We start from the raw sequence: 24,497 nt of genomic DNA, 5'->3' as shown, positions 1-24,497 counted from the left end.
ACTGGGTGACACAGGGGGAGATGACAGAGTGTGAGAAGATCAAACGGGACATGGAGATGGGCGTGGTCATGACAGTGTTCCGACAGAAAGCCAAGCGGCTCACCGTCAGGATCATCATGGAGACCCAGCAGGTGGCGTGGATGCGCACTGCAGACAAGACCGACGGTGTCTGTGAGTCTAATCCTGACACTTACAGCTGAGGTTTAGTTCAATGTCAATCTGAAACTATCCATTCTCATGTTCCATACTTCACACTTCATACATCTGTGTTTCAGTGGATCTGTTTGAGATCAGAGAAGTTCGTCCTGGAAGGAACTCCAAAGACTTTGAGCGTTTCAGAGATGGGAAGGACAAACACGATGAGAACACCTGTTTCACAATCTTCTACGGCTCTCTGTTTGTTCTGAACACCCTCAGTCTTGGAGGTGAGCTGCAACGCCAGAGTCTACACAACAGTTTTTTTGTGTTGCTACACCATTAAGGAGCATAGTTGTAAACAGCTGCATTTTTAGACTGGTAAAGGTCTATTCTGAATGATATGGATAGCCAGTGGAGTTCTGCTCAGACTGGAGTGATGTGCTCTCTTTCTCTCACAAACAAACCACAGGTCTGAATCCAGTCTGAAGTCTGGAGTTCTCCACCAATTTAATGATCAAGTTCTGGCGTTTGCTGCCTTATCTGTTTTCTTAGTTGAGTGGTGGAGGGTGGTTGAGAGAGAGAGAGACCAGTGGTTTGTTCATATGGGGAAACCCAGCATGCCCTAACAACTGCAGCTATTATATTAGCCTGTTTTTTTTATATTGAATGATATTTCTACCCTTTTCCAGCTGATTCTGTGGAGGATGTGGAAACATGGCTGACGGGACTGAAACTGCTGCAAGAAGAGACACTGGCAGCTCCAACTCCAGTGATTACAGAAAGGTAGACACGCTCTCCGTCTCTCTCCCACACACACACACACACATTCATGATAAAGACTCCTCATCGATCTCTTTGTGTGTTTTTTCCCTCCAGTTGGTTGAGGAAGCAAATGTATTCGATCAACCAGACCATAAAGAACAGGTGCTGTATTCATCCTCTTCTCCTCACTGGACATACAGGAAACCCTAAAGGTCCAACAGTGATTGTGCATGTGGTGATGGGATTTGTTGACACAATTTGTGTAATGGTTGCCTTTCAATTATACAAGAAAATGCCTTCAAACACTGACCAATGACTTTGCATCATATACTGTACATGTCCTTGCTCTTGCTGGTGAAAGAGAGTACTGACTGAACTCTGCTTTCCCCAGTGGCCCTTTCACGTCTACATATGATGAACTGAGCATTAGCACTCCCTTTGTGTGGTGTGGTGTGGTTGTTGTGGTTTCCTTAGACCCACTTCTGTCAAAGGTGGTCCTGGGACTTTAACCTTTTTCTCAAAGTTGAATGAAAGCAGCTGATGTGCAAAAACCAATAAAGAATTGCATTCACTTCTTATCATTAGAGGTTTAGGAGAGCACTAAGAGGCAGGTTAAGAGAGGTTACGTTCAAGAACTCAAGTACTCCAAAAACAAAGGCAGGCAGGTAGGCCATAGGTTCCTGACCCTGCTGACTGCATGTCCTCTCTGTTTGTCTTCCTCAGCATCTCCCTGAAGGAGATGAAGGCTCTGCTTCCACAGCTCAACTACAAGGCCCCCAGCATTCGAGCCCTCAAAGAGAAATTCCAGGTACGCCTCCTTTGTCTGTGTGTCATCATGGTGTCAGAGCCCAGTGTGAGCAGGGCGTGTGTGTCCTGGGGTGCTGAGGTTTATCAGATTGTAAGAAGATGTAAGAGTAAGATGTAATAGGATTCTGCCAATACTGCTGTCCCGTCTGAGGTTTGTCCCCGCACTGTGCCGCTCTCTACTTTACGTGTTTATTTATAGCCTTAATCGTAGCTTAACCCAAGTTGTAGTATGCTGTTAGCTAAACTGTTTTAATATCTAGTCTTCTTTATGTGTCTCCAGAGTTCTTCATCTGTTCTTACACTTTCTTTTCACAGGAAGTAGGAGCAAAGAAAGACCAGCTGGACTTTAAGCAGTTTCACAAATTCTACAACCTTCTAATGTTTGAGCAGAACGATGTGAGTCGATTGATCACATGCAAGTAAATCAAATCAAGTAGATCAATTCTCTTGCACATCTGCTCCCCCTCCCTCTTTAACTTGGTGATTTCTTTTTCAAATCAGATCCTTGATGAGTTCAATACGGAGTTGTGTGGATTTGTCCTGCGGTGAGCTCTTATTGTCCCGTCTGCTTAGGTTCTGCTTTCATTTAGCTTCAGCTTATTCTTTCATCCTTCCCCCTTTTACTTAGTTGTACTCACCTCTCCTCTGGTTACTTCACTTACTGCCCTTGTGTGTCTCCCGCCTGTGTGATTGTCTGCCCCGCCCTGATTAGTTCCACTTGTTCCCAATTTGTCTAAGCTGTTGGTCACCATCCCTTGTTCCCTGGTGTGTTTCTGTGTGTCTCCTTCCCACTGTGCCAGTTGGTTGTTGTTGCCTGTGTCAGCATTATTTCTTGTGTTTTGCTTCCCTGGTGTTTCTGATCTCATACTGTATTTTGTGACTTTGCCTTTTGCTGCTCCTCTGTTGGATTTCTGACACATTTCTCTGGACTGCTTCTCTGTGAACTGAACCCTAGCTTATGTAAAGACTTGTGATTCTACCTGCTCATGTGTACCAAGTCATGCATTTGAGTCTACATCTGATCATTTGGTTGATGGTCCCATTAACACACTTCATCTTGACTGTCACATGTGTACATAAGCATGTTGCAATGCAAGAGAACCCTGAAAGGTTCAATACATAGGTTTGTACGTATGTTAGTGGTGTGACCATGTGTTTGCGTTCCTCCACCCTGCAGTAGTACAGATAGATCTGATGCCACGGCTGTTCTGCTCCACGACTTCCAAAGATTCCTGCTTTTACAGCAGAAGGTAACAGAGAGTCATTTGTATATCCTTCATATATATATATATATATACTGCTCACTTTATTTGCAACACTAATTCATCTAATTATACAATCAGACAATAACCAGGAGCTTCAGGTAATCAGAATGAGGAGATTGTTCTCTGTGGCTTTGTCCCTGGTGTGGTCGTTGGTTTCAGTATTTCAGAAACTGTCACTTGCAAGACTTCTAGAGCTCTTTCCCAAAATGGTGTGAAAAACCACAGTCAGCAGTCAAAGCAGAGTGGTTCTGGTGATGGGAAGGCTACGGTAACTCAGATCACCACTCTCCACAACTGTGCTGAGCAGAAAAGTATCTTTACTTTAACACATAACAGCTGGGACCTTCAGATGGAGGTGCTGCAGCAGCACAACAACAGGTCAGGTTTCACTCCCGTCAGCTAAGAACAGAAATCTGAATCACACTGGACAATTAAAGACTGGACAAGCGTCTGCCCATCTGTCAGATTTTGACGTCTGTAGCATGAATCTATTGACCTGACATAATTATGCCCTGTTCAAGAATCAAAGCAGTTCTGACAGCAAAGCGAGGTCCTACACAGTGTGAATATGGTGTTCCTAATAAAGTGGGCCATTACTGGATCATGGATGAGCTCATCTTTCCTGTTTTTCACCTTTCATCTCTCCCCATCACTCTTTTCTTTAGGAGTCCTGGGCTAATGATCTGAACCAGGTCAGAGAGTTGATGACCACCTTCATCGACGACACCATGAGAAAGACCAACGACCCTGAGTTCACTGTCAGCGAGGTACTTTGCTCTCTGCCTTCACAAATGTAACAAAGAAGCACCATGACCAAGAGAGACACACCTTTTGCGTGTAGTTAGTTTTTACATTTTGTGCTTTTAGATTGATCACATTTGAATCACAGCCTGAGTTCCTCCCTTTCTTGTCCATCCTGGTCTCACCAGTTCCTCAGTTTCCTGTTTTCCAAGGAGAACTCTTTGTGGGATGAGAAGTTCTCCGAGATCGTCAACCTGGACATGAACAACCCTCTCTCCCACTACTGGATCAACTCCTCACACAACACGTCAGTATGATCTCACTTTACTCATCAGATGATGCCAATATGGCCGTATACAGTAGTTAGTACAGGCTACAAAACCCTAACCCTGACTGTAAACATAACCCTAAAAGGGAGAAACTTGAATATGTGACGTGGTTCTTCCACATTCTAAGACTTGTGGACTGTCCTGTGTTTTGTTCCACAGCTACCTGATGGGCGATCAGGTCAACAGTAAATCCTCCCCAGAGGCTTACGCTCGCTGTCTGCGCCTGGGATGCCGCTGTGTTGAACGTCAGTACAGAATTTGGTTTGCATTCAGTCATGGATGTATTCAGTCTCACATTTGATAGTTTGTTTGATAGCATACAGTATGTATCGTATCGTTCAATCAGCTTCATTTTTGTGGCACTTTCCCTACATTACAAACTTGTAAAGCTTTGCAGAGAAATGTATTGAGGACAAACGGGATCAGTCGTTAAAATAGGAAATAAATCAAATAGCAGGTCAACATTTTGTCTTAGCGATTCAATGAGTGAGAGGGACAGAAAGAGCTTCCAATGTAGTGTATGTCCTGTGTACAGTAACACTATGACCACAGGACTCACCATCCAGAGAATCAACACCTCATTAACTAAAACTGGACATAGGTTGGATTTATCGCAGTGTTTTATGGACAGGTGTGCCTAATAAAGTGAACACTTCAGTCACTTCAGTTTGTGACTCTTCCAGTCTTTTCTCAGTCCCATTTGGCTGTGTGTTTAATCTGTGCAGTGGACTGCTGGGAGGGGCCCGGGGAGCCCATCATCTACCACGGCAAGACCATGACCACAAAGATCAGGTTTGAGGATGTTGTGAAAGCCATCAACCAGCACGCCTTCGTCACCTCAGAGTGAGAATCAGAAAAATAAGAATCCTTCTTTTCTCTGACAGTTTTCTGTATTATTTGTTTGTTTGTACTTGCTGTTTTCCTTGCAGTCTGGCTTTTTAATGGGCCAGGATTATTCCATTCATTTCTGCCGAGCCATTAAGTACATTGTCTCACATTTATTTTCATTGTGCTGTAATGATTTTAAAGCTTTGCTTGTGAAAGATTTGTCTTTCATGTGTTGTGTTTTTGTAGTATTTTGGAGTTTTTTGATGTGTCGTGTCTTCTTAATGTTGTTCTTTGCACTTCAAACCATTTTTCCACGTTTTCTCATTTTAAAATCTCTCAAATCTCCCTTCCTCAACACAAATACAAGCAGTTATCTTTCTGTCTTGATCTCATTCAGGTTCCCAGTGATCCTCTCCATAGAGGAGCACTGTCCCATCGAGCAGCAGCGTCAGATGGCTCGAATCCTTCGAGAGGTTTTTGGAGACAAACTGCTGATGGAACCTGTGGAGCAGATGGCCGAGCAGCTTCCTTCACCCACACAGCTGAAGGGCAAGATCATACTGAAGGTACGGCATCATGACGAAGTCTTTACAGACTTTTACACAAAGGTTTTGATGTAAGGATTTCCACATGCATTAGTTGTGTTTCAGATTAGAGCACTCATCACTACAGGTGACAGTATAGGTGATCTAGTGCTGAGGGCATTAGACTGTCAGCTTCTGGGATCCTTATAATCCCATTTGCAGATGGATATTTCTGTTTGGACCCTCAGGTCTTTCACCCTTTCCTTTTCACTTTAAAATTGAAGATGTTCTTAAAGGATATTTTCTCTCCTGATGGCCATGTCTGTGCTCTGTGTTTTCCTTTGCAGCATAAGAAGCTCAGTGTGAACAGCGGAGAAACCCATGGAGACTTCCAGAATGTGTTGGAACAGGGAGAGCTGGAGATTTGGGAGCGCAATTTCCAGGTTTTGTTCCTGTACTAGCAGCAGAAATATCAGACTTTTCCCTTTACTGTGTGAAAATGTGTCACTGATACACTCCAGATTCACCAGATATACAAAATCACTTGTGAATATGTGTCAGTGTTTGAATGCTTCAATCTAAATTTCAGTTAGTGAAGCAGTGGGAAGAGGAAAAGAAGGCTAGGGTTGCCATGGAGATGTCAGACCTGGTGGTCTACTGTCAGCCATGCATAGAAGGGAAGGATCACTTTGGTGAGAACCCACACAAGCATGTAGGCCAAAGCTCTTTGACAGAAGCCTGACAGGAGCACTCGGCTGGTGAAGGTCTGAGCTGGGGTGGTGGTGTTGGGGATCAGGGAGCTACAAGTAGTGTAGTGACTAACTCAACTACTTTTTCCACTTTTCACTACTCTACTTCCTTATTTTCAGACATAGAAATCAGTGTGAAGTGTTGGTTTGCGAATAGAAAAGAGGTTCTATTGTGAAATCAAACTGAATGAATGAATCTGCTGCAGGAAGAAATACAGACTTTCATTTTTACTTTAGATTTTGTTTTCCACATTGTTCTGTCTTTGCGAGCAAAACAGCACAAGTACTGTATTTCATATAACATCTGAGGATATGACAGATGAGTGTTTGACATGAGACAGACTACAGATGAACATGCAGCCTACACACTCTGGGCAGGTTCAGTCCATAGTCTTGATATTCAGCGCCTCAGAATCTCTGCCCTGGTTTTATCTACAGACGGCTACAACTACAAAGAGATCCGCTCCTTTGGGGAAAACAAGACGCCAGAAAAGAGCCGCACTAAAGACTTCCTGCAGTACAACCGTATGGCTCTGAGTCGGGTCTACCCAAAAGCTGAACGAGTGGAATCGTCCAACTATGACCCCTACCCTCTGTGGGAAGTTGGTTGCCACATGGTGGCCCTCAACTTCCAGACTGCAGGTAAGGCTGCTGGTGTGAGGTCTCAGAGAGGAGCCCACTTGGGAGGGCAGCGTTCAGGCTCTGTGGGTTCTCATTTTGATTAAGTAGGCTTTATTTTAAATGATTAGACTAATAGTTGAAAATCAGATCTTACAAAATCGATAGAAAATGCATATTCTGTTATGTGCGATCCTTCATGGCTTCTCTGTCCCTGACTTCCTGTTGTAGCGTGTTGCTGTGACATGAACGTATTTTACAGCCGTGTTTAAAAGTGTTGGTAACCTTAAGGAACAAAAACCACACAATTGTACACAATATTTCCTAGAACTGACACTTTGCTTTTGATTGACATTATTTTAAATAATATAATATAAACTAAATATATGGAATACAATTTTACAGATTACTTTTGTCAGTTTCAACTTCTTTTAGAGAGAATTGTTTTGATGTTTTTCTGAAGGTTAGCAACCCTTTAGCCTGGTCTGTGTCAAGGCTACATCAAAGTGTGTTTGTGTTCCCCTCAGATAAGTACACCCAGCTGAACAGCGCCCTCTTCAGTCTGAATGGACAAACGGGCTACGTGTTGCAGCCTGAGATGATGCGCTCTGACTTGTATGACCCACACCAGGAGAAGAAGAAAGTCAAGTACAACATTGTAGTTAAGGTACGTCCGTACGCAACAACAAAATCCTTCCAGTGTTATGAAGCCGTGTTGGTCTATAGCAGTAAGTGTGTTTACTCTCTGTTGGGGGTCGCGCAGGTCCTCGCTGCCAGGCACCTTCCCAAACTGGGCCGCAGTATTGCCAGTCCATTCGTAGAGATCGAGCTGTGTGGACACACCGAGGAGAGATTTAAGACCAGCGTGTATCGTAAGGAAATACCAGCATCCTCAGCTTCTGTGATGGGATGTTTGCTCATACAAAGGGACATTTAGGGGGAATCAAACAAACAACTGTGGGCGTGGAGTAAGAATGATTAGCCACATTCTGTCACGCAAAGAGACTTAGTCTAAGGCCTAACCTTAACCCAGGCTATACTTTGCTCCATATGTCACTAAGATTTACTAACAAACAAAGTCATTGCGTGATGTTAAAGGCCTAAGCTGGTCACACCAAATCACACCGATGTCATACAGTCGCTGCACGTCTGTGCCCCGACGCACTTTTGCTTGTAATTTGTGTTGCACAAATACCAAACAATAGACAACAAGTTGAAAAATGAATTTCAATGTGGGAGAAAAGGCTGCAAGGTAAAGCAAAGACTTTTGAAACATACAACCTGTGACCAGCAGGTGGCGTGTTTGGCGTTTTGTCTTCCAGGTGACAACGGTCTGAACCCGTTATGGAGAGCCTCCACAGAGCCGATGGTGTTCACCGTCTATGAACCAGAGCTCACCTTCCTACGCTTTGTGGTCAACGAGGAGGACATGTTCTCAGACCCCAACTTCCTGGCTCAAGCCACATTTCCTGTCAAAGGCATCCGCTCAGGTGGGAGCCCCCGTGGAATGCTGTCTACACAAACAGAGTGTCCCATCGTCTAAGCAGAGTGTTTCATTCTGCTCACTCCTCTTTGACCTGTTTGTTTGTGTTGAACAGAAATGTTGTGTTTATTGATGTGCGTCCGTGTTCACACTCAGCTGCACCGCACAGTGATGATGTTCCTGTGTGTTCACACTCAGCTGCACCGCACAGTGATGATGTTCCTGTGTGTTCACACTCAGCTGCACCGCACAGTGATGATGTTCCTGTGTGTTCACACTCAGCTGCACAGCAGTGATGATGTTCCTGTGTGTTCACACTCAGCTGCACAGCAGTGATGATGTTCCTGTGTGTTCTGGCAGGTTACCGTTCTGTGCCTTTAAAGAACGGCTACAGTGAGGACTTAGAGTTAGCTTCTCTGTTGGTTTGGATCAATGTACAGCAGGCAGAGGTGAGGAAAACCTTCAATCATTCCAGGTTTGTTGTTTAACACTGAGGTTTTATAAAGACTGAACTCAAATGTCCCATGTGTGGCGACCTTCAGAGAGCAGAGGAGGAGCTGTATTCCTCCTCCAGTCAGCTGCGGGAAAAGCAGGCGGGGTTTAGCGGTGAGCCCTTCCTGTACGACACACACTCCAATCTACAGAGCTCTGCCCCCCCTCACCAACCTGATGAGGGAATTCAGCACCAATGAAAAACAGAGGTCAGAGTTCACCCAGCGAGGCTGAACACTCTGGATCACATACACACACACACACACATACACACTCTGAATGTGTTTTGTTTTCGCTGTGCTTTAGGACAAAAGAGAAGAAGCCCAATCAGAGCAGATTCTAATCCTGAGGACTCTCTGGAGAGCGACGGAGCGGTGACAGCTAACCTGGGCCGGCTGAACCCTGAACCCAGAGGCACCTGAACCCCCTGTGGTTCTATTTAAGGATCTGCTGTATTTACAATGACAATGTTAACACATACAGAAGAGTAATATCAGGTTTCATTGTTTTAGATGTTAAGAAAGGTCACACTTCCAGCAGATATTTCACTGCATGGATTCTGGCACCTACATGTTTGAAGAAGGCCACATAGTGGAGCAGTGAGAGGATGGAGAGCCTCACCAGGTTCATGAGCTCCATCTGGGTTTTTAGGCCAAACAGCATTCCTAATTATCAATAAAGCAGTCATGAAAGCTCAACATGGTGAGGTCAAGTGTTGGATGTTTGCATAAGATCGTGAAAACTGAAGCTATCTGGAAATCTCCCAATCTGGCAACCCGGCCAGGCTTCAGTCCGTCTCGTCTCCCCGCTTCCTTCAGAGCTTCAATAAGATGAAAGTTCTCCTTCTTCTGTGAGTTGCAGATGTGTGTGAGCTCATCAGTGTCTGTGGCATTTAGTGCAAGACTAAACAAACGTAAAACATTTTAGAGAAGTAATAGTAGTCGTTTCTAAACCAAATGCTGTTATTGATCTTTGCTGATCACAGTTGGATCACAGCCTGTGTTGCTGGGTAACAAAGTACACGGGATTCACGCCGCCTGGGAAATGTGACACTAGGAGCAGATGTGTCCGGGCCTGAAGTGAGAAGTGGCAGCGTGTTTTCATGCAACTGGACTCTTATCAGTCACCTATAAACAGGCCTCAGCCCGCAGTGTGCAGGACTCAACATGGCTCTGCTCCCACACACACTGGCTCTCCTGCTGGCTCTCTCTGTGGTCTCAGCTCAAGAGAAGGTGAGGATGCATGCTGTGTGTCTGTGCTGCTTTGTATCACACAAGAAGTCTCTTAGCATGAACACAACCACCGGAGTAGAGAGTGTTTGTCCATCCACGCTGTGTTGGCTCTCTGTAGGCGCTGGAGGATCTGTCTGTGTCCGAGCTCCTTTGGAAAGCCAACAAGGATGTGGGTAAGACTTCATACTGCCTGGCAGCTTGAACATGAATGTGTCCTCCTCATCTTGATGGACCTCTACACCTCAGCCTCGCACCACCTTCAGGATAAAAGGTGATGGAGACAAAGCGGTGACTGAGCTGAGCTGTTCTCTCCTCGCCGTGACAGTGCACACAGCCGAGGAGCCCCTAGTGAGGGATGACATCGCCTATGACAGCGAGGGTGAGAGGAACGCTGATCCCTGCACCTCCCGGGGCTGCATGTGGGCCAAATCCAGTGACGGCAGAGTCTACGTGCCCTACGTCCTGGCTGGACATTACAGTGAGTCACTGCATGAGACGCTGCCCCTCAAATAGGAATGTGAAGATGTAACCAACGTTCAACAACTTCACCCCAAGCTGGAGAACTGAACTGGAACTGTGTTTCTTGTGCCTGCATTATTTTGTAGGATCCTTCATGTAAACAGGTTTTCCCTGTCTCTCTGAACACATTCCTGTCTGTCTGAACACATTCCCGTCTCTCTGAACATATCCCTGTCTCTCTGAACACATTCATGTCTCTCTCCTCAGCCTCCCGTGAGCGCTCCATCATCGAGCGCGGCCTGCTGTCCTTCCATGACGTCACCTGCATCCGCTTTGTCAATCGTGGCAGTCAGAGAGACTATCTGAGCATCCAGTCCAACAATGGGTAACCATCTGTGTGTGTGTGCGTGTGTGTGTGTGTGTGTGTGTGTGTGTGTGTGTGTGGCCCAACATTCAGTTAGAGTTAAACTTTGTATTGTAGGAGGGATTGACAGCACAGCCCATAATGTTGTTGTGCTCATTGCTTTTGTCTTTACAGCCTTCAGTATAAAGCCTTTAGATTTCAATGTGATTGGACTTTTTGTCATGAACGTTCAGTTTGGTACCGGCACCCAGATGAGCCAGAACGACATCGCCAGAGTCAACAGGCTGTATAAGTGTTGAGCCGTGAGTCCAGACGTCACACAGGAAGCTGAGGGCGCGGCAGTGTGCTCACCTACAGCACCGTGTTTACGTCGCCTTCATAGGAAATCTTCTTCTTTTGTTTGTCCAATAGGCGGTGGAGAACGCTGCCAGCTCAGACGCCACGCCGTCCGACACTTCTGAGGATCATCTGTCACTCAAATGAAAAATAACATCGCAAATACAATCAAATAAACAACTTAACAAAACGCTGCTGAGTCCTGTGTGTTCATAATGGATGGAATGCATTGTGCTATGAAATATGAATCAATATTGATCAAATAGAGACTGCAGCTTTACTCCCTGTCTCTTCTTCTGTGAGGAACACAGGCGTTTGCCACTGGAGGCCCCGGTCTACAGGTCTGTGCCTTAGCTTAGCAGACGGGCTTCGCTCCATGCAAACTGTGTGCTGCTCATAGCTCCTGGTCATCTAGAGATCAGAAGGTTCCTGCTTGGTTTCCTGCTTGGTTGGGAGCAAAGTGACACTGAAGCCCTCGCTGCTGCTCATGTGCTGCTTGGCTCCTTGTGCATCAATGTGGGAATGGGATTCAAACTCTGATGCCTCCATAATGACTGATGTTCCATACTGTGTATCTATTTATGGTCTGCATGTCCAGTAGAACCCCCCCACCTACTTCAATCAAGCAAACAAAAGAGAGACCTTCTAAATGACACAAGTATTACATTTCAATCATAGTGAATGAGTAAATGGAGACACAATGGTGCTGCAGTTCAAATGGGAGTAATACAAGAAATGCAAAGGGCTTCACATAAGGCACAGAAAAAAATGTAAATAAGGTATTAATAAGGTAATTAAAAGTATTAAGAAGAGGCTTTAGATGAGGCACAACAACACCGAGGAGGCAGCAAGAAGGTGAACAAACCATCAGCAGCTAACCAGCTGTGAGGGCTATGTGACACAAAATGTGATAGTGTGACCTTAAATGTCCTCTAAACATTCAATCACCTGGGTTGACCCCTGCTTTACCTGGTGACTGAACATCGGTGCTGATGGAAACTCACCAAAGCTTCTGTTCTGAAGCAAACATCGGCACGATTAGAAAGCCTCTTATTTCTGGGAACGCACAGCATGGCATCAAGGTGAAATACTCTTATCGGCTGCTATATTTTATTTTGACCCCATCTGTTGGCGTCCTCGTCCGTAAAAGGAGGCGTTTCCCCGCCTGGCCCATGCTTTATAACCGGGTGTTGCACCGCTTCAGGCCGTGTCGTCCTCAGAGGAAGCAGTAAGTATCTCTCAGTCATTCTGCCATCAGACATTACAGTGAGTCACTGCATGAGACGCTGCCCCTCAAATAGGAATGTGAAGATGTAACCAACGTTCAACAACTTCACCCCAAGCTGGAGAACTGAACTGGAACTGTGTTTCTTGTGCCTGCATTATTTTGTAGGATCCTTCATGTAAACAGGTTTTCCCTGTCTCTCTGAACACATTCCTGTCTGTCTGAACACATTCCCGTCTCTCTGAACATATCCCTGTCTCTCTGAACACATTCATGTCTCTCTCCTCAGCCTCCCGTGAGCGCTCCATCATCGAGCGCGGCCTGCTGTCCTTCCATGACGTCACCTGCATCCGCTTTGTCAATCGTGGCAGTCAGAGAGACTATCTGAGCATCCAGTCCAACAATGGGTAACCATCTGTGTGTGTGTGCGTGTGTGTGTGTGTGTGTGTGTGTGTGTGTGTGTGTGTGTGGCCCAACATTCAGTTAGAGTTAAACTTTGTATTGTAGGAGGGATTGACAGCACAGCCCATAATGTTGTTGTGCTCATTGCTTTTGTCTTTACAGCCTTCAGTATAAAGCCTTTAGATTTCAATGTGATTGGACTTTTTGTCATGTTTTGGGAAGAGACTCTCCTCTCGTTGTTGCTCATCCTTGTTTTCTGGCTCAAACTCTACGTAGAGCAGCAGAGAGTGTGAGACAGCTTGAACTCTTTGTCCGAGCGATCACATACTTTGATCTAGCGATGGTTATGATAACGGTCCACAGTGGAACTCCTGATCCTTCATCTCCCACTCATGCAGCTGTTACTCCTACGTTGGTCGCCGTGGTAACGCCCAGACGGTGTCTCTGGACCGCTCAGGCTGCATCTACCACAACACGGTCCAGCACGAGCTGCTCCACGCCCTGGGCTTCAAACACGAGCAGTGCCGCTCGGACAGGGACCAGCACATCCGGATCCTGTGGGAGAACATCCAGTCTGGTCTCAGCCTTCACTCATATTGGCCTCAGATCTCAGCAGTCCTGCTTACTGGGACTGTCCTCCACTTATGTAGAAGAGAAGAGCAAACATTTCTTCTTGATAGATCCCAGAGGGTGTGTGTCTTTCCCTCACAGTGTTTTGATTCTTTCAGGATGGGAGTACGCCTTCGACAAGATCAGCACTCTGAACCAGAACACCCCGTATGACTACAACTCTGTCATGCAGTACCATAAGTGAGTCCCCCCCCCCCCCCGCCACACACACACACACACACACACACACACCTGCCCCCAGCTGATTCCACAATACTCCCTACCTGCCACCAATCTCTCCCCTACTGATCACAGATTCTACGCTTCTGTGTCCTCATCAGTGTCAAACTGTTCCACTTCCTCCAAACTAAGCTTCTCTGTGTTTTTGGGGGTTTTCTTTACACACCTGACCTTGGCTCCAGCCTTCTTTGGCTATAGAATAAAATGACTTTATTGTTTAACACACATGCCAGTGGTTCACGACAACAAAAGCTCAGTTTCTTAGGCTGTGCAGAGTGAAGTGAGTTCAGGATCAATATCAATGGAACTCTTGAGCCATTAAGTAAAGACATTCCCACTGGTTGGGTGCATTTCCTAACCCTTCGCCCTGGAATCTGTATAATTCCAGGTACGGCTTCTCTGGGAACGGCAAGCCCACCATGGTGCCCATCCCCAACCCGAACGTTCAGTTTGGTACCGGCACCCAGATGAGCCAGAACGACATCGCCAGAGTCAACAGGCTGTATAAGTGTTGAGCCGTGAGTCCAGACGTCACACAGGAAGCTGAGGGCGCGGCAGTGTGCTCACCTACAGCACCGTGTTTACGTCGCCTTCATAGGAAATCTTCTTCTTTTGTTTGTCCAATAGGCGGTGGAGAACGCTGCCAGCTCAGACGCCACGCCGTCCGACACTTCTGAGGATCATCTGTCACTCAAATGAAAAATAACATCGCAAATACAATCAAATAAACAACTTAACAAAACGCTGCTGAGTCCTGTGTGTTCATAATGGATGGAATGCATTGTGCTATGAAATATGAATCAATATTGATCAAATAGAGACTGCAGCTTTACTCCCTGTCTCTTCTTCTGTGAGGAACACAGGCGTTTGCCACTGGAGGCCCCGGTCTACAGGTCTGTGCCTTAGCTTAGCAGACGGGCTTCGCTCCATGCAAACTGTGTGCTGCTCATAGCTCCTGGTCATCTAGAGATCAGAAGGTTCCTGCTTGGTTTCCTGCTTGGTTGGGAGCAAAGTGACACTGAAGCCCTCGCTGCTGCTCATGTGCTGCTTGGCTCCTTGTGCATCAATGTGGGAATGGGATTCAAACTCTGATGCCTCCATAATGACTGATGTTCCATACTGTGTATCTATTTATGGTCTGCATGTCCAGTAGAACCCCCCCACCTACTTCAATCAAGCAAACAAAAGAGAGACCTTCTAAATGACACAAGTATTACATTTCAATCATAGTGAATGAGTAAATGGAGACACAATGGTGCTGCAGTTCAAATGGGAGTAATACAAGAAATGCAAAGGGCTTCACATAAGGCACAGAAATAAAATGTAAATAAGGTATTAATAAGGTAATTAAAAGTATTAAGAAGAGGCTTTAGATGAGGCACAACAACACCGAGGAGGCAGCAAGAAGGTGAACAAACCATCAGCAGCTAACCAGCTGTGAGGGCTATGTGACACAAAATGTGATAGTGTGACCTTAAATGTCCTCTAAACATTCAATCACCTGGGTTGACCCCTGCTTTACCTGGTGACTGAACATCGGTGCTGATGGAAACTCACCAAAGCTTCTGTTCTGAAGCAAACATCGGCACGATTAGAAAGCCTCTTATTTCTGGGAACGCACAGCATGGCATCAAGGTGAAATACTCTTATCGGCTGCTATATTTTATTTTGACCCCATCTGTTGGCGTCCTCGTCCGTAAAAGGAGGCGTTTCCCCGCCTGGCCCATGCTTTATAACCGGGTGTTGCACCGCTTCAGGCCGTGTCGTCCTCAGAGGAAGCAGTAAGTATCTCTCAGTCATTCTGCCATCAGACATTACAGTGAGTCACTGCATGAGACGCTGCCCCTCAAATAGGAATGTGAAGATGTAACCAACGTTCAACAACTTCACCCCAAGCTGGAGAACTGAACTGGAACTGTGTTTCTTGTGCCTGCATTATTTTGTAGGATCCTTCATGTAAACAGGTTTTCCCTGTCTCTCTGAACACATTCCTGTCTGTCTGAACACATTCCCGTCTCTCTGAACATATCCCTGTCTCTCTGAACACATTCATGTCTCTCTCCTCAGCCTCCCGTGAGCGCTCCATCATCGAGCGCGGCCTGCTGTCCTTCCATGACGTCACCTGCATCCGCTTTGTCAATCGTGGCAGTCAGAGAGACTATCTGAGCATCCAGTCCAACAATGGGTAACCATCTGTGTGTGTGTGCGTGTGTGTGTGTGTGTGTGTGTGTGTGTGTGTGTGTGGCCCAACATTCAGTTAGAGTTAAACTTTGTATTGTAGGAGGGATTGACAGCACAGCCCATAATGTTGTTGTGCTCATTGCTTTTGTCTTTACAGCCTTCAGTATAAAGCCTTTAGATTTCAATGTGATTGGACTTTTTGTCATGAACGTTCAGTTTGGTACCGGCACCCAGATGAGCCAGAACGACATCGCCAGAGTCAACAGGCTGTATAAGTGTTGAGCCGTGAGTCCAGACGTCACACAGGAAGCTGAGGGCGCGGCAGTGTGCTCACCTACAGCACCGTGTTTACGTCGCCTTCATAGGAAATCTTCTTCTTTTGTTTGTCCAATAGGCGGTGGAGAACGCTGCCAGCTCAGACGCCACGCCGTCCGACACTTCTGAGGATCATCTGTCACTCAAATGAAAAATAACATCGCAAATACAATCAAATAAACAACTTAACAAAACGCTGCTGAGTCCTGTGTGTTCATAATGGATGGAATGCATTGTGCTATGAAATATGAATCAATATTGATCAAATAGAGACTGCAGCTTTACTCCCTGTCTCTTCTTCTGTGAGGAACACAGGCGTTTGCCACTGGAGGCCCCGGTCTACAGGTCTGTGCCTTAGCTTAGCAGACGGGCTTCGCTCCATGCAAACTGTGTGCTGCTCATAGCTCCTGGTCATCTAGAGATCAGAAGGTTCCTGCTTGGTTTCCTGCTTGGTTGGGAGCAAAGTGACACTGAAGCCCTCGCTGCTGCTCATGTGCTGCTTGGCTCCTTGTGCATCAATGTGGGAATGGGATTCAAACTCTGATGCCTCCATAATGACTGATGTTCCATACTGTGTATCTATTTATGGTCTGCATGTCCAGTAGAACCCCCCCACCTACTTCAATCAAGCAAACAAAAGAGAGACCTTCTAAATGACACAAGTATTACATTTCAATCATAGTGAATGAGTAAATGGAGACACAATGGTGCTGCAGTTCAAATGGGAGTAATACAAGAAATGCAAAGGGCTTCACATAAGGCACAGAAAAAAATGTAAATAAGGTATTAATAAGGTAATTAAAAGTATTAAGAAGAGGCTTTAGATGAGGCACAACAACACCGAGGAGGCAGCAAGAAGGTGAACAAACCATCAGCAGCTAACCAGCTGTGAGGGCTATGTGACACAAAATGTGATAGTGTGACCTTAAATGTCCTCTAAACATTCAATCACCTGGGTTGACCCCTGCTTTACCTGGTGACTGAACATCGGTGCTGATGGAAACTCACCAAAGCTTCTGTTCTGAAGCAAACATCGGCACGATTAGAAAGCCTCTTATTTCTGGGAACGCACAGCATGGCATCAAGGTGAAATACTCTTATCGGCTGCTATATTTTATTTTGACCCCATCTGTTGGCGTCCTCGTCCGTAAAAGGAGGCGTTTCCCCGCCTGGCCCATGCTTTATAACCGGGTGTTGCACCGCTTCAGGCCGTGTCGTCCTCAGAGGAAGCAGTAAGTATCTCTCAGTCATTCTGCCATCAGACATTACAGTGAGTCACTGCATGAGACGCTGCCCCTCAAATAGGAATGTGAAGATGTAACCAACGTTCAACAACTTCACCCCAAGCTGGAGAACTGAACTGGAACTGTGTTTCTTGTGCCTGCATTATTTTGTAGGATCCTTCATGTAAACAGGTTTTCCCTGTCTCTCTGAACACATTCCTGTCTGTCTGAACACATTCCCGTCTCTCTGAACATATCCCTGTCTCTCTGAACACATTCATGTCTCTCTCCTCAGCCTCCCGTGAGCGCTCCATCATCGAGCGCGGCCTGCTGTCCTTCCATGACGTCACCTGCATCCGCTTTGTCAATCGTGGCAGTCAGAGAGACTATCTGAGCATCCAGTCCAACAATGGGTAACCATCTGTGTGTGTGTGCGTGTGTGTGTGTGTGTGTGTGTGTGTGTGTGTGTGTGGCCCAACATTCAGTTAGAGTTAAACTTTGTATTGTAGGAGGGATTGACAGCACAGCCCATAATGTTGTTGTGCTCATTGCTTTTGTCTTTACAGCCTTCAGTATAAAGCCTTTAGATTTCAATGTGATTGGACTTTTTGTCATGAACGTTCAGTTTGGTACCGGCACCCAGATGAGCCAGAACGACATCGCCAGAGTCAACAGGCTGTATAAGTGTTGAGCCGTGAGTCCAGACGTCACACAGGAAGCTGAGGGCGCGGCAGTGTGCTCACCTACAGCACCGTGTTTACGTCGCCTTCATAGGAAATCTTCTTCTTTTGTTTGTCCAATAGGCGGTGGAGAACGCTGCCAGCTCAGACGCCACGCCGTCCGACACTTCTGAGGATCATCTGTCACTCAAATGAAAAATAACATCGCAAATACAATCAAATAAACAACTTAACAAAACGCTGCTGAGTCCTGTGTGTTCATAATGGATGGAATGCATTGTGCTATGAAATATGAATCAATATTGATCAAATAGAGACTGCAGCTTTACTCCCTGTCTCTTCTTCTGTGAGGAACACAGGCGTTTGTCACTGGAGGCCCCAGTCTACAGGTCTGTGCCTTAGCTTAGCAGACGGGCTTCGCTCCATGCAAACTGTGTGCTGCTCATAGCTCCTGGTCATCTAGAGATCAGAAGGTTCCTGCTTGGTTTCCTGCTTGGTTGGGAGCAAAGTGACACTGAAGCCCTCGCTGCTGCTCATGTGCTGCTTGGCTCCTTGTGCATCAATGTGGGAATGGGATTCAAACTCTGATGCCTCCATAATGACTGATGTTCCATACTGTGTATCTATTTATGGTCTGCATGTCCAGTAGAACCCCCCCACCTACTTCAATCAAGCAAACAAAAGAGAGACCTTCTAAATGACACAAGTATTACATTTCAATCATAGTGAATGAGTAAATGGAGACACAATGGTGCTGCAGTTCAAATGGGAGTAATACAAGAAATGCAAAGGGCTTCACATAAGGCACAGAAATAAAATGTAAATAAGGTATTAATAAGGTAATTAAAAGTATTAAGAAGTGGCTTTAGATGAGGCACAACAACACCGAGGAGGCAGCAAGAAGGTGAGCAAACCATCAGCAGCTAACCAGCTGTGAGGGCTATGTGACACAAAATGTGATAGTGTGACCTTAAATGTCCTCTAAACATTCAATCACCTGGGTTGACCCCTGCTTTACCTGGTGACTGAACATCAGTGCTGATGGAAACTCACCAAAGCTTCTGTTCTGAAGCAAACATCGGCACGATTAGAAAGCCTCTTATTTCTGGGAACGCACAGCATGGCATCAAGGTGAAATACTCTTATCGGCTGCTATATTTTATTTTGACCCCATCTGTTGGCGTCCTCGTCCGTAAAAGGAGGCGTTTCCCCGCCTGGCCCATGCTTTATAACCGGGTGTTGCACCGCTTCAGGCCGTGTCGTCCTCAGAGGAAGCAGTAAGTATCTCTCAGTCATTCAGCCATCAGGTTGAAGGAAGGATCGGAGCTGCAACCCGTTTCCCATTGTTATGGACCCGGCAGCTTGACTGGGGCAGTTGGGGTTGAGTGCCTTGCTCAAGGGTTCATTTATGAGAGTTACTCGTTTAAATGCGCTGGCAGAGTTTGCATGTTTGATCTGGAGATCAATGTTAGATGGCTCAGGCTGTTTGTGTCCTGCTGCAGGTTATTTGCAGACATGGCGGCGTTGAAGTGCATTGTGAGTCTTCTTGTGGCCCTGGTGGTCGTCTCAGCTCGGGCTGAGGAGGAGGTGAGAACTGCACTGCATCCTACATTTGATGTCTGCTGTAGATTTCATTCTAACAGCTGTGATCCTCTTCCTCTACATGCTGCATGGCTCAACTGACTGAACTCTGTAAGTATACAATCTTTGTGCAAACACAAAAAGCTATATGACCTTAATGGATTCAAAACAATAGCATTTTGATTCAAACCTGGGCTTCATTGAACCAGGTGCACTGATCCCCCCCCCCTCTTTCCCTCCCTCCCTCCCTCCCTCCCTCCCATAGGTTCCTAAGGCTCTGTCTGCTTCAGATCGGATCCAGAGAGTCAACAGGGATCTGGGTGAGACATTAAGAGCGCACAGCTGCTATCAGACCAAACCCCTGGTCACTGACATGAAGGTGGAGCGTTCTGAAGATGTTTGGTTTCCGGGCCATAGTCTGATGAAGTTAAAGAATACATGTGATCCCAGTTTTTGCACCTGTAAATGTGACACAGCTTCAGAGTTGTGTTGAGCTTTGTCTCTCCCGCTCACTGCTTGTTGTGTTGGCCCCAGTCCGTACTCCTGATGAGCCCTATGTGGAGGACGACGTGGCCTACGATACTGAGGCTGAGAGAAACGCTGACCCCTGCACCACCCATATCTGCATGTGGCCCAAGTCCAATGATGGAAAGGTCTATGTGGCCTACACCATCGGCAGCGAGTACAGTGAGCATCAAACTGCATGACCTCCCACTCAAGTTTGATACAAATGTCATAGATAGATCTAATTGAGTTGTTTTCTGCTGTCAGCCATTGTATGAATATGCCTGTAAGTGCAGTAGTGACAGGAAGTTGTGATCCAGTCATTAGGGTTGCAGAATGTGCATAATGTTTATAATAACAGTGTTAAAGTGCATGGACTGGTACTGACTGATGATTTCTTCCCCAGGCTCCCGTGAGGTTTCCATCATCGAGCGCGGGCTTCAGTCCTTCCATGCCTTTTCCTGCGTGCGCTTTGTTAAACGCAGCGACCAGAGAGACTACCTGAGGATCCGCTCCCTTAACGGGTACGCTGACCTCTGTTTATGATGTCAGATAGGGCGGAGCTAAGTCCTCCAGCAGCCCTGAAGGTTTAGTTTAGATGACTGTTATACTTCAGGTCATCATGTAACATCTGGTTTGTGGCCCTGTGAGGTCAGAGGGCAGCAGCTTCACTGTCTGGTGTCCAAGGTTTCAGTCTGGGACATCACTTCAATCAACATGTTTTCACTCATTGTGCACAGGGGTACACAGAAGTATTGAAGTATTGTATACAGCAGAGTATAGACGTGAGCTTTGGCACATTACAGAGGTTTGAAGTGTCTCTTTATAATGGACCTCTGTGTCTCTATGGTAACATGGGAGCAAATCAATTCAAAAGACTCAAACAAATAACTGTGCTGAATTGTTGCAGGTGTTACTCCTTCGTTGGCCACCGCCGCAACAACGGTCAGGATCTGTCACTGCAGCGCTGGGGCTGTGTTTACCACGACACCGTGCAGCATGAGGTCCTCCACGCCCTGGGCTTCCATCATGAGCAGAAACGCTCAGACCGAGACCAATACATCCGCATTGTGCTGGAGAACGTGATCTCTGGTTGGTCTGTGTTTACCTGGGATCCTCTGATACTTGAACTAGCAGCTGATGATGCCAGCTGGAGGGAGGTGGGATGGAGACACTGAGGGACGTCAGACCTGAAGCTGATCTCACTCTGAGTCTTCTCTCTTCTGTCCTTTAGGAAAGGAGCACAACTTTGACAAAGTCAGGACTTTGAACCAAGACACCACATATGACTACGGCTCAGTCATGCATTACTCCATGTCAGTGAAGTCACAACAGTTCCTCTGCCAAGGAGGAATGCTCCTGTGTGTGTGTGTGTGTGTGTGTGTGTGTGTGTGTGTGTGTGTGGGTGAGTGTGTGTGTGTGTGTGTGTGTGTTGCTCCTGTATCTGCTGTGTTTGTTTCACCTCCAGCCTGAAGATGGAGAAGAATTCCTCTCTTTGTGCTTTCAGGATGGCCTTCTCCAAGAACAACCAGCCCACCCTGGTGGCCATCCCTGACTCCAGTGTTCAGTTTGGCACAGCGTCTGAGATGAGCCAGAAGGACATCCTGAGGCTCAACAGGCTGTACAGATGCTGAGGGCTCTGTGGTCATCAGAAGGGGGCGGGGCGGAGGATGCTGGATCCTCATCAGCACCTTCATGTGTGACAGCATTGAGGAGTCTAAATGATGTCATCAATGATCAATAAATGAGGTTTTTCTTCAGCATGCAATTCTCAGACTTTGTCCTTTGACTCTTTGACTTTTCATCTGCGTCACTTAAACATGCTGATGTTCTCTGAAGGGGCGGGGCACCGTGCCTCCATTGGGTCATGATCCTGGTGTTTATTGTGTTCACTTCCTGTTTGAGTCTAGTCCTGGTGTTTGGAGCCGAGCTAATGTCAGACGGATCACAGCTGCGTGCTACGATGGTGGAGTTTGGACTGCAGCCTGGTTCAGGCGCTGTCCTTCTGCAGGGTTTCCTCTTCCTCTTCCTCTTCCTCTCTCCATCACATCTACACCTTCACCCAGCCTGTTCACCCGGCCTTCTGGATCTCAGCCAGGTCTAACTTTGTGTCCAGCTGAGAAATACTGAGCCTGTAAAGCCTGGAGGGAAAGGAAGTGGATGGAAGGCCTGTGAATGTTCATACATGTGGTGTGTTGATGATGATGATGATGATGAGGGATAGATAAGGTTGTTCTCTCTCTCCCCTCTGGGGTGCCGACCCTGTAGCTGCCTGTTTGTCTGTGAACATGTAAACCTGTATTCAGCTGTGACTCTGAGAATGAAAGGACCTGGACCTGTAGAGATCTGAACCTCTCCCTGTCTCTGCTCCAGACCCTCAACCTTCACAGAGACAGGAAGTGTTTACCTCGTTGCTAACATAACACAACAAAGGAGTCAGGATCAAGATGTGGTTGAATATTTATTGAATAAAGTCAGATGCCCACCACCATGTAATGCAGTCATCTGTTGGGGGGGGGGGGTCACATCCTCCTTCCCCCCCCCATACAGACGCTCACATTATCACACCAATATTAGTGAGAGGAACTTGAGATCGTGGGCCGGTTCTGGACCGGACCTCTAGTTCCTGCAGTACAGCAGGTTGATGCGGTTGATGTCGTTCTGGCTCATCTGTGTGGCGGTGCCAAAGACGGCGTTGGGGTTAGGAACGGCCACCATGGTGGGGTTGTAGTTGTCCTTGGAGAAGGCCAGTCTGAAATGAGACACAGAGTCTATGAGCACACAGAGTCCCAGAGGGGGAGGAGCAAACAAAGCGGCGCTCCGGCTCACACTGACCTGCCGTAGTGCATGACGGAGCCGTAGTCGTAGGGAGTTCCCTGGTTCAGAGTCTCAATCTTCCTAAAGTTGTAATCCTGGCCTGGTGTGAGAGAAATGAGTCAGAGCAGAGCAGAGCAGAGCAGAGCAGAGCAGCAGGACTGGGGTTGGTTATTAAAGTCAAATCAGAATCCTCATTGACCAAGCAGCAGCAGAATAATCAGAGGAGGATCAGAGCTTCCTCCCTGGGAGCACAGGGACAGGGAGGAAGCTGGACTTTGCCGCCCACCTTTGATCACATTGTTCAGCAGCACTCTGATGTGCTGGTCCCTGTCAGAGCGGCACTGCTCGTGGTTGAAGCCCAGAGCGTGGAGGAGCTCGTGCTGGACCGTTCCGTAGTAGATGCAGCCCTGACGGCTCAGAGACACGGTCTGGGTGCCGCCCTGGCGACCCACAAAGGAGTAGCATCTGTGGAACGCAAATATGAATGAGTGTGAATCAAACTGTGGGAGAGCAGCGGAGACGGAGAGCAGCGGAGACGGAGAGCAACGGAGACGGAGAGCAGCGGGCGGCGTCCACTCACCCGTCCAGAGACTGGATGTACAGGAAGTCCCTCTGGTTGGAGCGTTGGAAGAAGCGAATGCAGGTGCTGGCGGAGAAGGAGTTGAGGCCTCTCTTGATGAGGTCGACCTCCTGCCTCGCTGGAGGAGAAACACAAGCACAGAATCAGAATGTGACAAATGAACATAATGTGAATAACTTCACTCTTATCTTTTATATTCTTTCCTATTTGCTTGTTAGTTTTGAAGGTCTCTCCTCTCTTCTCTCTGCTTGAGTTCATGATGAATGACCTTTGACACTTACTGTACTGGTTGGCGATGAGGTAGGGCACGTAGACTTTGCCGTCAGTCGCCTTTGGCCACTTGCAGCCCTGCCTAACGCACGGGTCGGCGTTCCTTGAAGTGGGGCCGCTATGTCTGGCGATGTCTCCCTCCACAATCACGCCGTCACGCTCAGGGCCTGCACACAGAACACAGACAGGAAGTCAAGCTGTGCTTGTGCTTATATGCAGCTCATCATCACAATCTGTGACCCATGGAATCAACGTCCGTATTCAAAGGTGCTTCTTCTTCTCTGGCGTACTCAGATCTTTGTTGGCGTTCTCCAGCTGCTCGGTCACAGTCAGGTCCTCCTCTGCTCCCCTCACAATCTGCACAAAAGACTTTTGCTCAACAGGCTGCCAAACTACAGGAGGAGCATCAGTGAAGCTCAAACTGGCCCGGACCAGGATCTGAAATCACTTTGACAAGATTTGGGGCCATGAAGCAGCCTCAGGACTTACCCCGGCCTCGGTCCAGGATGACACTGCCAGCAGGACCAGGAGACCCAGGCTGCACTTCATGGCTGCCATGTTTCCAAACAAGCTGCAGGCAGAAACACAGGAGCGGTCAAAGTGAAGCTCTCAGTCTGAAGAGCAGTGGAGGAAGTCTGAGTGGCTTACCTTGACCTCGTTACTTCAGGTGTGAAGGTGTAGGAAGGAAGGAAGTGTGATGCTCTGTGAGGGCAAAGCTGCCCTCTTTTATAGCAAAACCTTGA

The 24,497-nt window shown here is 47.0% G+C and overlaps 3 protein-coding genes and 1 pseudogene across 3 annotated transcripts; 3 read left to right on the top strand and 1 right to left on the bottom strand.

The window, feature by feature from the left end:
- Positions 1 to 9,079, top strand: LOC143010367 (1-phosphatidylinositol 4,5-bisphosphate phosphodiesterase gamma-2-like; annotated as a pseudogene).
- A 724-nt stretch (positions 9,080 to 9,803) lies between these two features.
- On the top strand, positions 9,804 to 14,333 carry LOC143010376 (hatching enzyme 1.2-like). The gene is made up of 8 exons (XM_076162659.1): positions 9,804 to 9,968; positions 10,087 to 10,141; positions 10,294 to 10,446; positions 10,695 to 10,812; positions 13,153 to 13,331; positions 13,483 to 13,564; positions 13,992 to 14,121; positions 14,231 to 14,333. Exons 1-7 carry the CDS (start codon positions 9,903 to 9,905, stop codon positions 14,116 to 14,118), a joined length of 780 nt encoding a protein of 259 aa, XP_076018774.1. The 5' UTR covers positions 9,804 to 9,902; the 3' UTR covers positions 14,119 to 14,121; positions 14,231 to 14,333.
- Positions 14,334 to 19,517: 5,184 nt separating this feature from the next.
- On the top strand, positions 19,518 to 21,788 carry LOC143010375 (hatching enzyme 1.2-like). The gene is made up of 7 exons (XM_076162658.1): positions 19,518 to 19,589; positions 19,858 to 19,903; positions 20,118 to 20,270; positions 20,494 to 20,611; positions 20,998 to 21,179; positions 21,322 to 21,403; positions 21,595 to 21,788. Exons 1-7 carry the CDS (start codon positions 19,518 to 19,520, stop codon positions 21,719 to 21,721), a joined length of 780 nt encoding a protein of 259 aa, XP_076018773.1. The 3' UTR covers positions 21,722 to 21,788.
- A 918-nt stretch (positions 21,789 to 22,706) lies between these two features.
- Positions 22,707 to 24,312, bottom strand: LOC143010373 (high choriolytic enzyme 2-like). The gene is made up of 7 exons (XM_076162655.1): positions 24,244 to 24,312; positions 24,045 to 24,090; positions 23,762 to 23,921; positions 23,485 to 23,598; positions 23,191 to 23,369; positions 22,923 to 23,004; positions 22,707 to 22,839 (listed from the first exon to the last, which is right to left on the bottom strand). The coding sequence occupies exons 1-7, from the start codon at positions 24,310 to 24,312 to the stop codon at positions 22,707 to 22,709; spliced, it is 783 nt and encodes a 260-aa protein (XP_076018770.1).
- Positions 24,313 to 24,497: the final 185 nt, after the last annotated feature.

This window comes from Genypterus blacodes, unplaced genomic scaffold, assembly GCF_046128005.1.
Source record: "Genypterus blacodes isolate CSIRO-AG114 ecotype Tasmania unplaced genomic scaffold, CSIRO-AGI_Gbla_v1 ptg000126l_1, whole genome shotgun sequence".
NCBI classification, from domain to species: domain Eukaryota; kingdom Metazoa; phylum Chordata; class Actinopteri; order Ophidiiformes; family Ophidiidae; genus Genypterus; species Genypterus blacodes.
Note: the sequence above shows the minus strand (reverse complement) of the source record. Positions and strands in the feature narration are given on the sequence as shown.

Coding starts and splice junctions, on each gene's coding strand:
- LOC143010376 (XM_076162659.1), top strand. CDS start 9,903: ATGGCTCTGCTCCCACACACACTGGCTCTCCTGCTGGCTCTCTCTGTG. Junction 10,142..10,293: donor GAAAGCCAACAAGGATGTGG/GTAAGACTTCAT, acceptor TCGCCGTGACAG/TGCACACAGCCGAGGAGCCC. Junction 13,565..13,991: donor TCTGTCATGCAGTACCATAA/GTGAGTCCCCCC, acceptor GTATAATTCCAG/GTACGGCTTCTCTGGGAACG.
- LOC143010375 (XM_076162658.1), top strand. CDS start 19,518: ATGGCGGCGTTGAAGTGCATTGTGAGTCTTCTTGTGGCCCTGGTGGTC. Junction 19,904..20,117: donor GAGAGTCAACAGGGATCTGG/GTGAGACATTAA, acceptor TGTTGGCCCCAG/TCCGTACTCCTGATGAGCCC. Junction 20,271..20,493: donor CACCATCGGCAGCGAGTACA/GTGAGCATCAAA, acceptor TTTCTTCCCCAG/GCTCCCGTGAGGTTTCCATC.
- LOC143010373 (XM_076162655.1), bottom strand. CDS start 24,312: ATGGCAGCCATGAAGTGCAGCCTGGGTCTCCTGGTCCTGCTGGCAGTG. Junction 24,091..24,243: donor CATCCTGGACCGAGGCCGGG/GTAAGTCCTGAG, acceptor GGAGCAGAGGAG/GACCTGACTGTGACCGAGCA. Junction 23,370..23,484: donor TACATCCAGTCTCTGGACGG/GTGAGTGGACGC, acceptor TGCGTTCCACAG/ATGCTACTCCTTTGTGGGTC.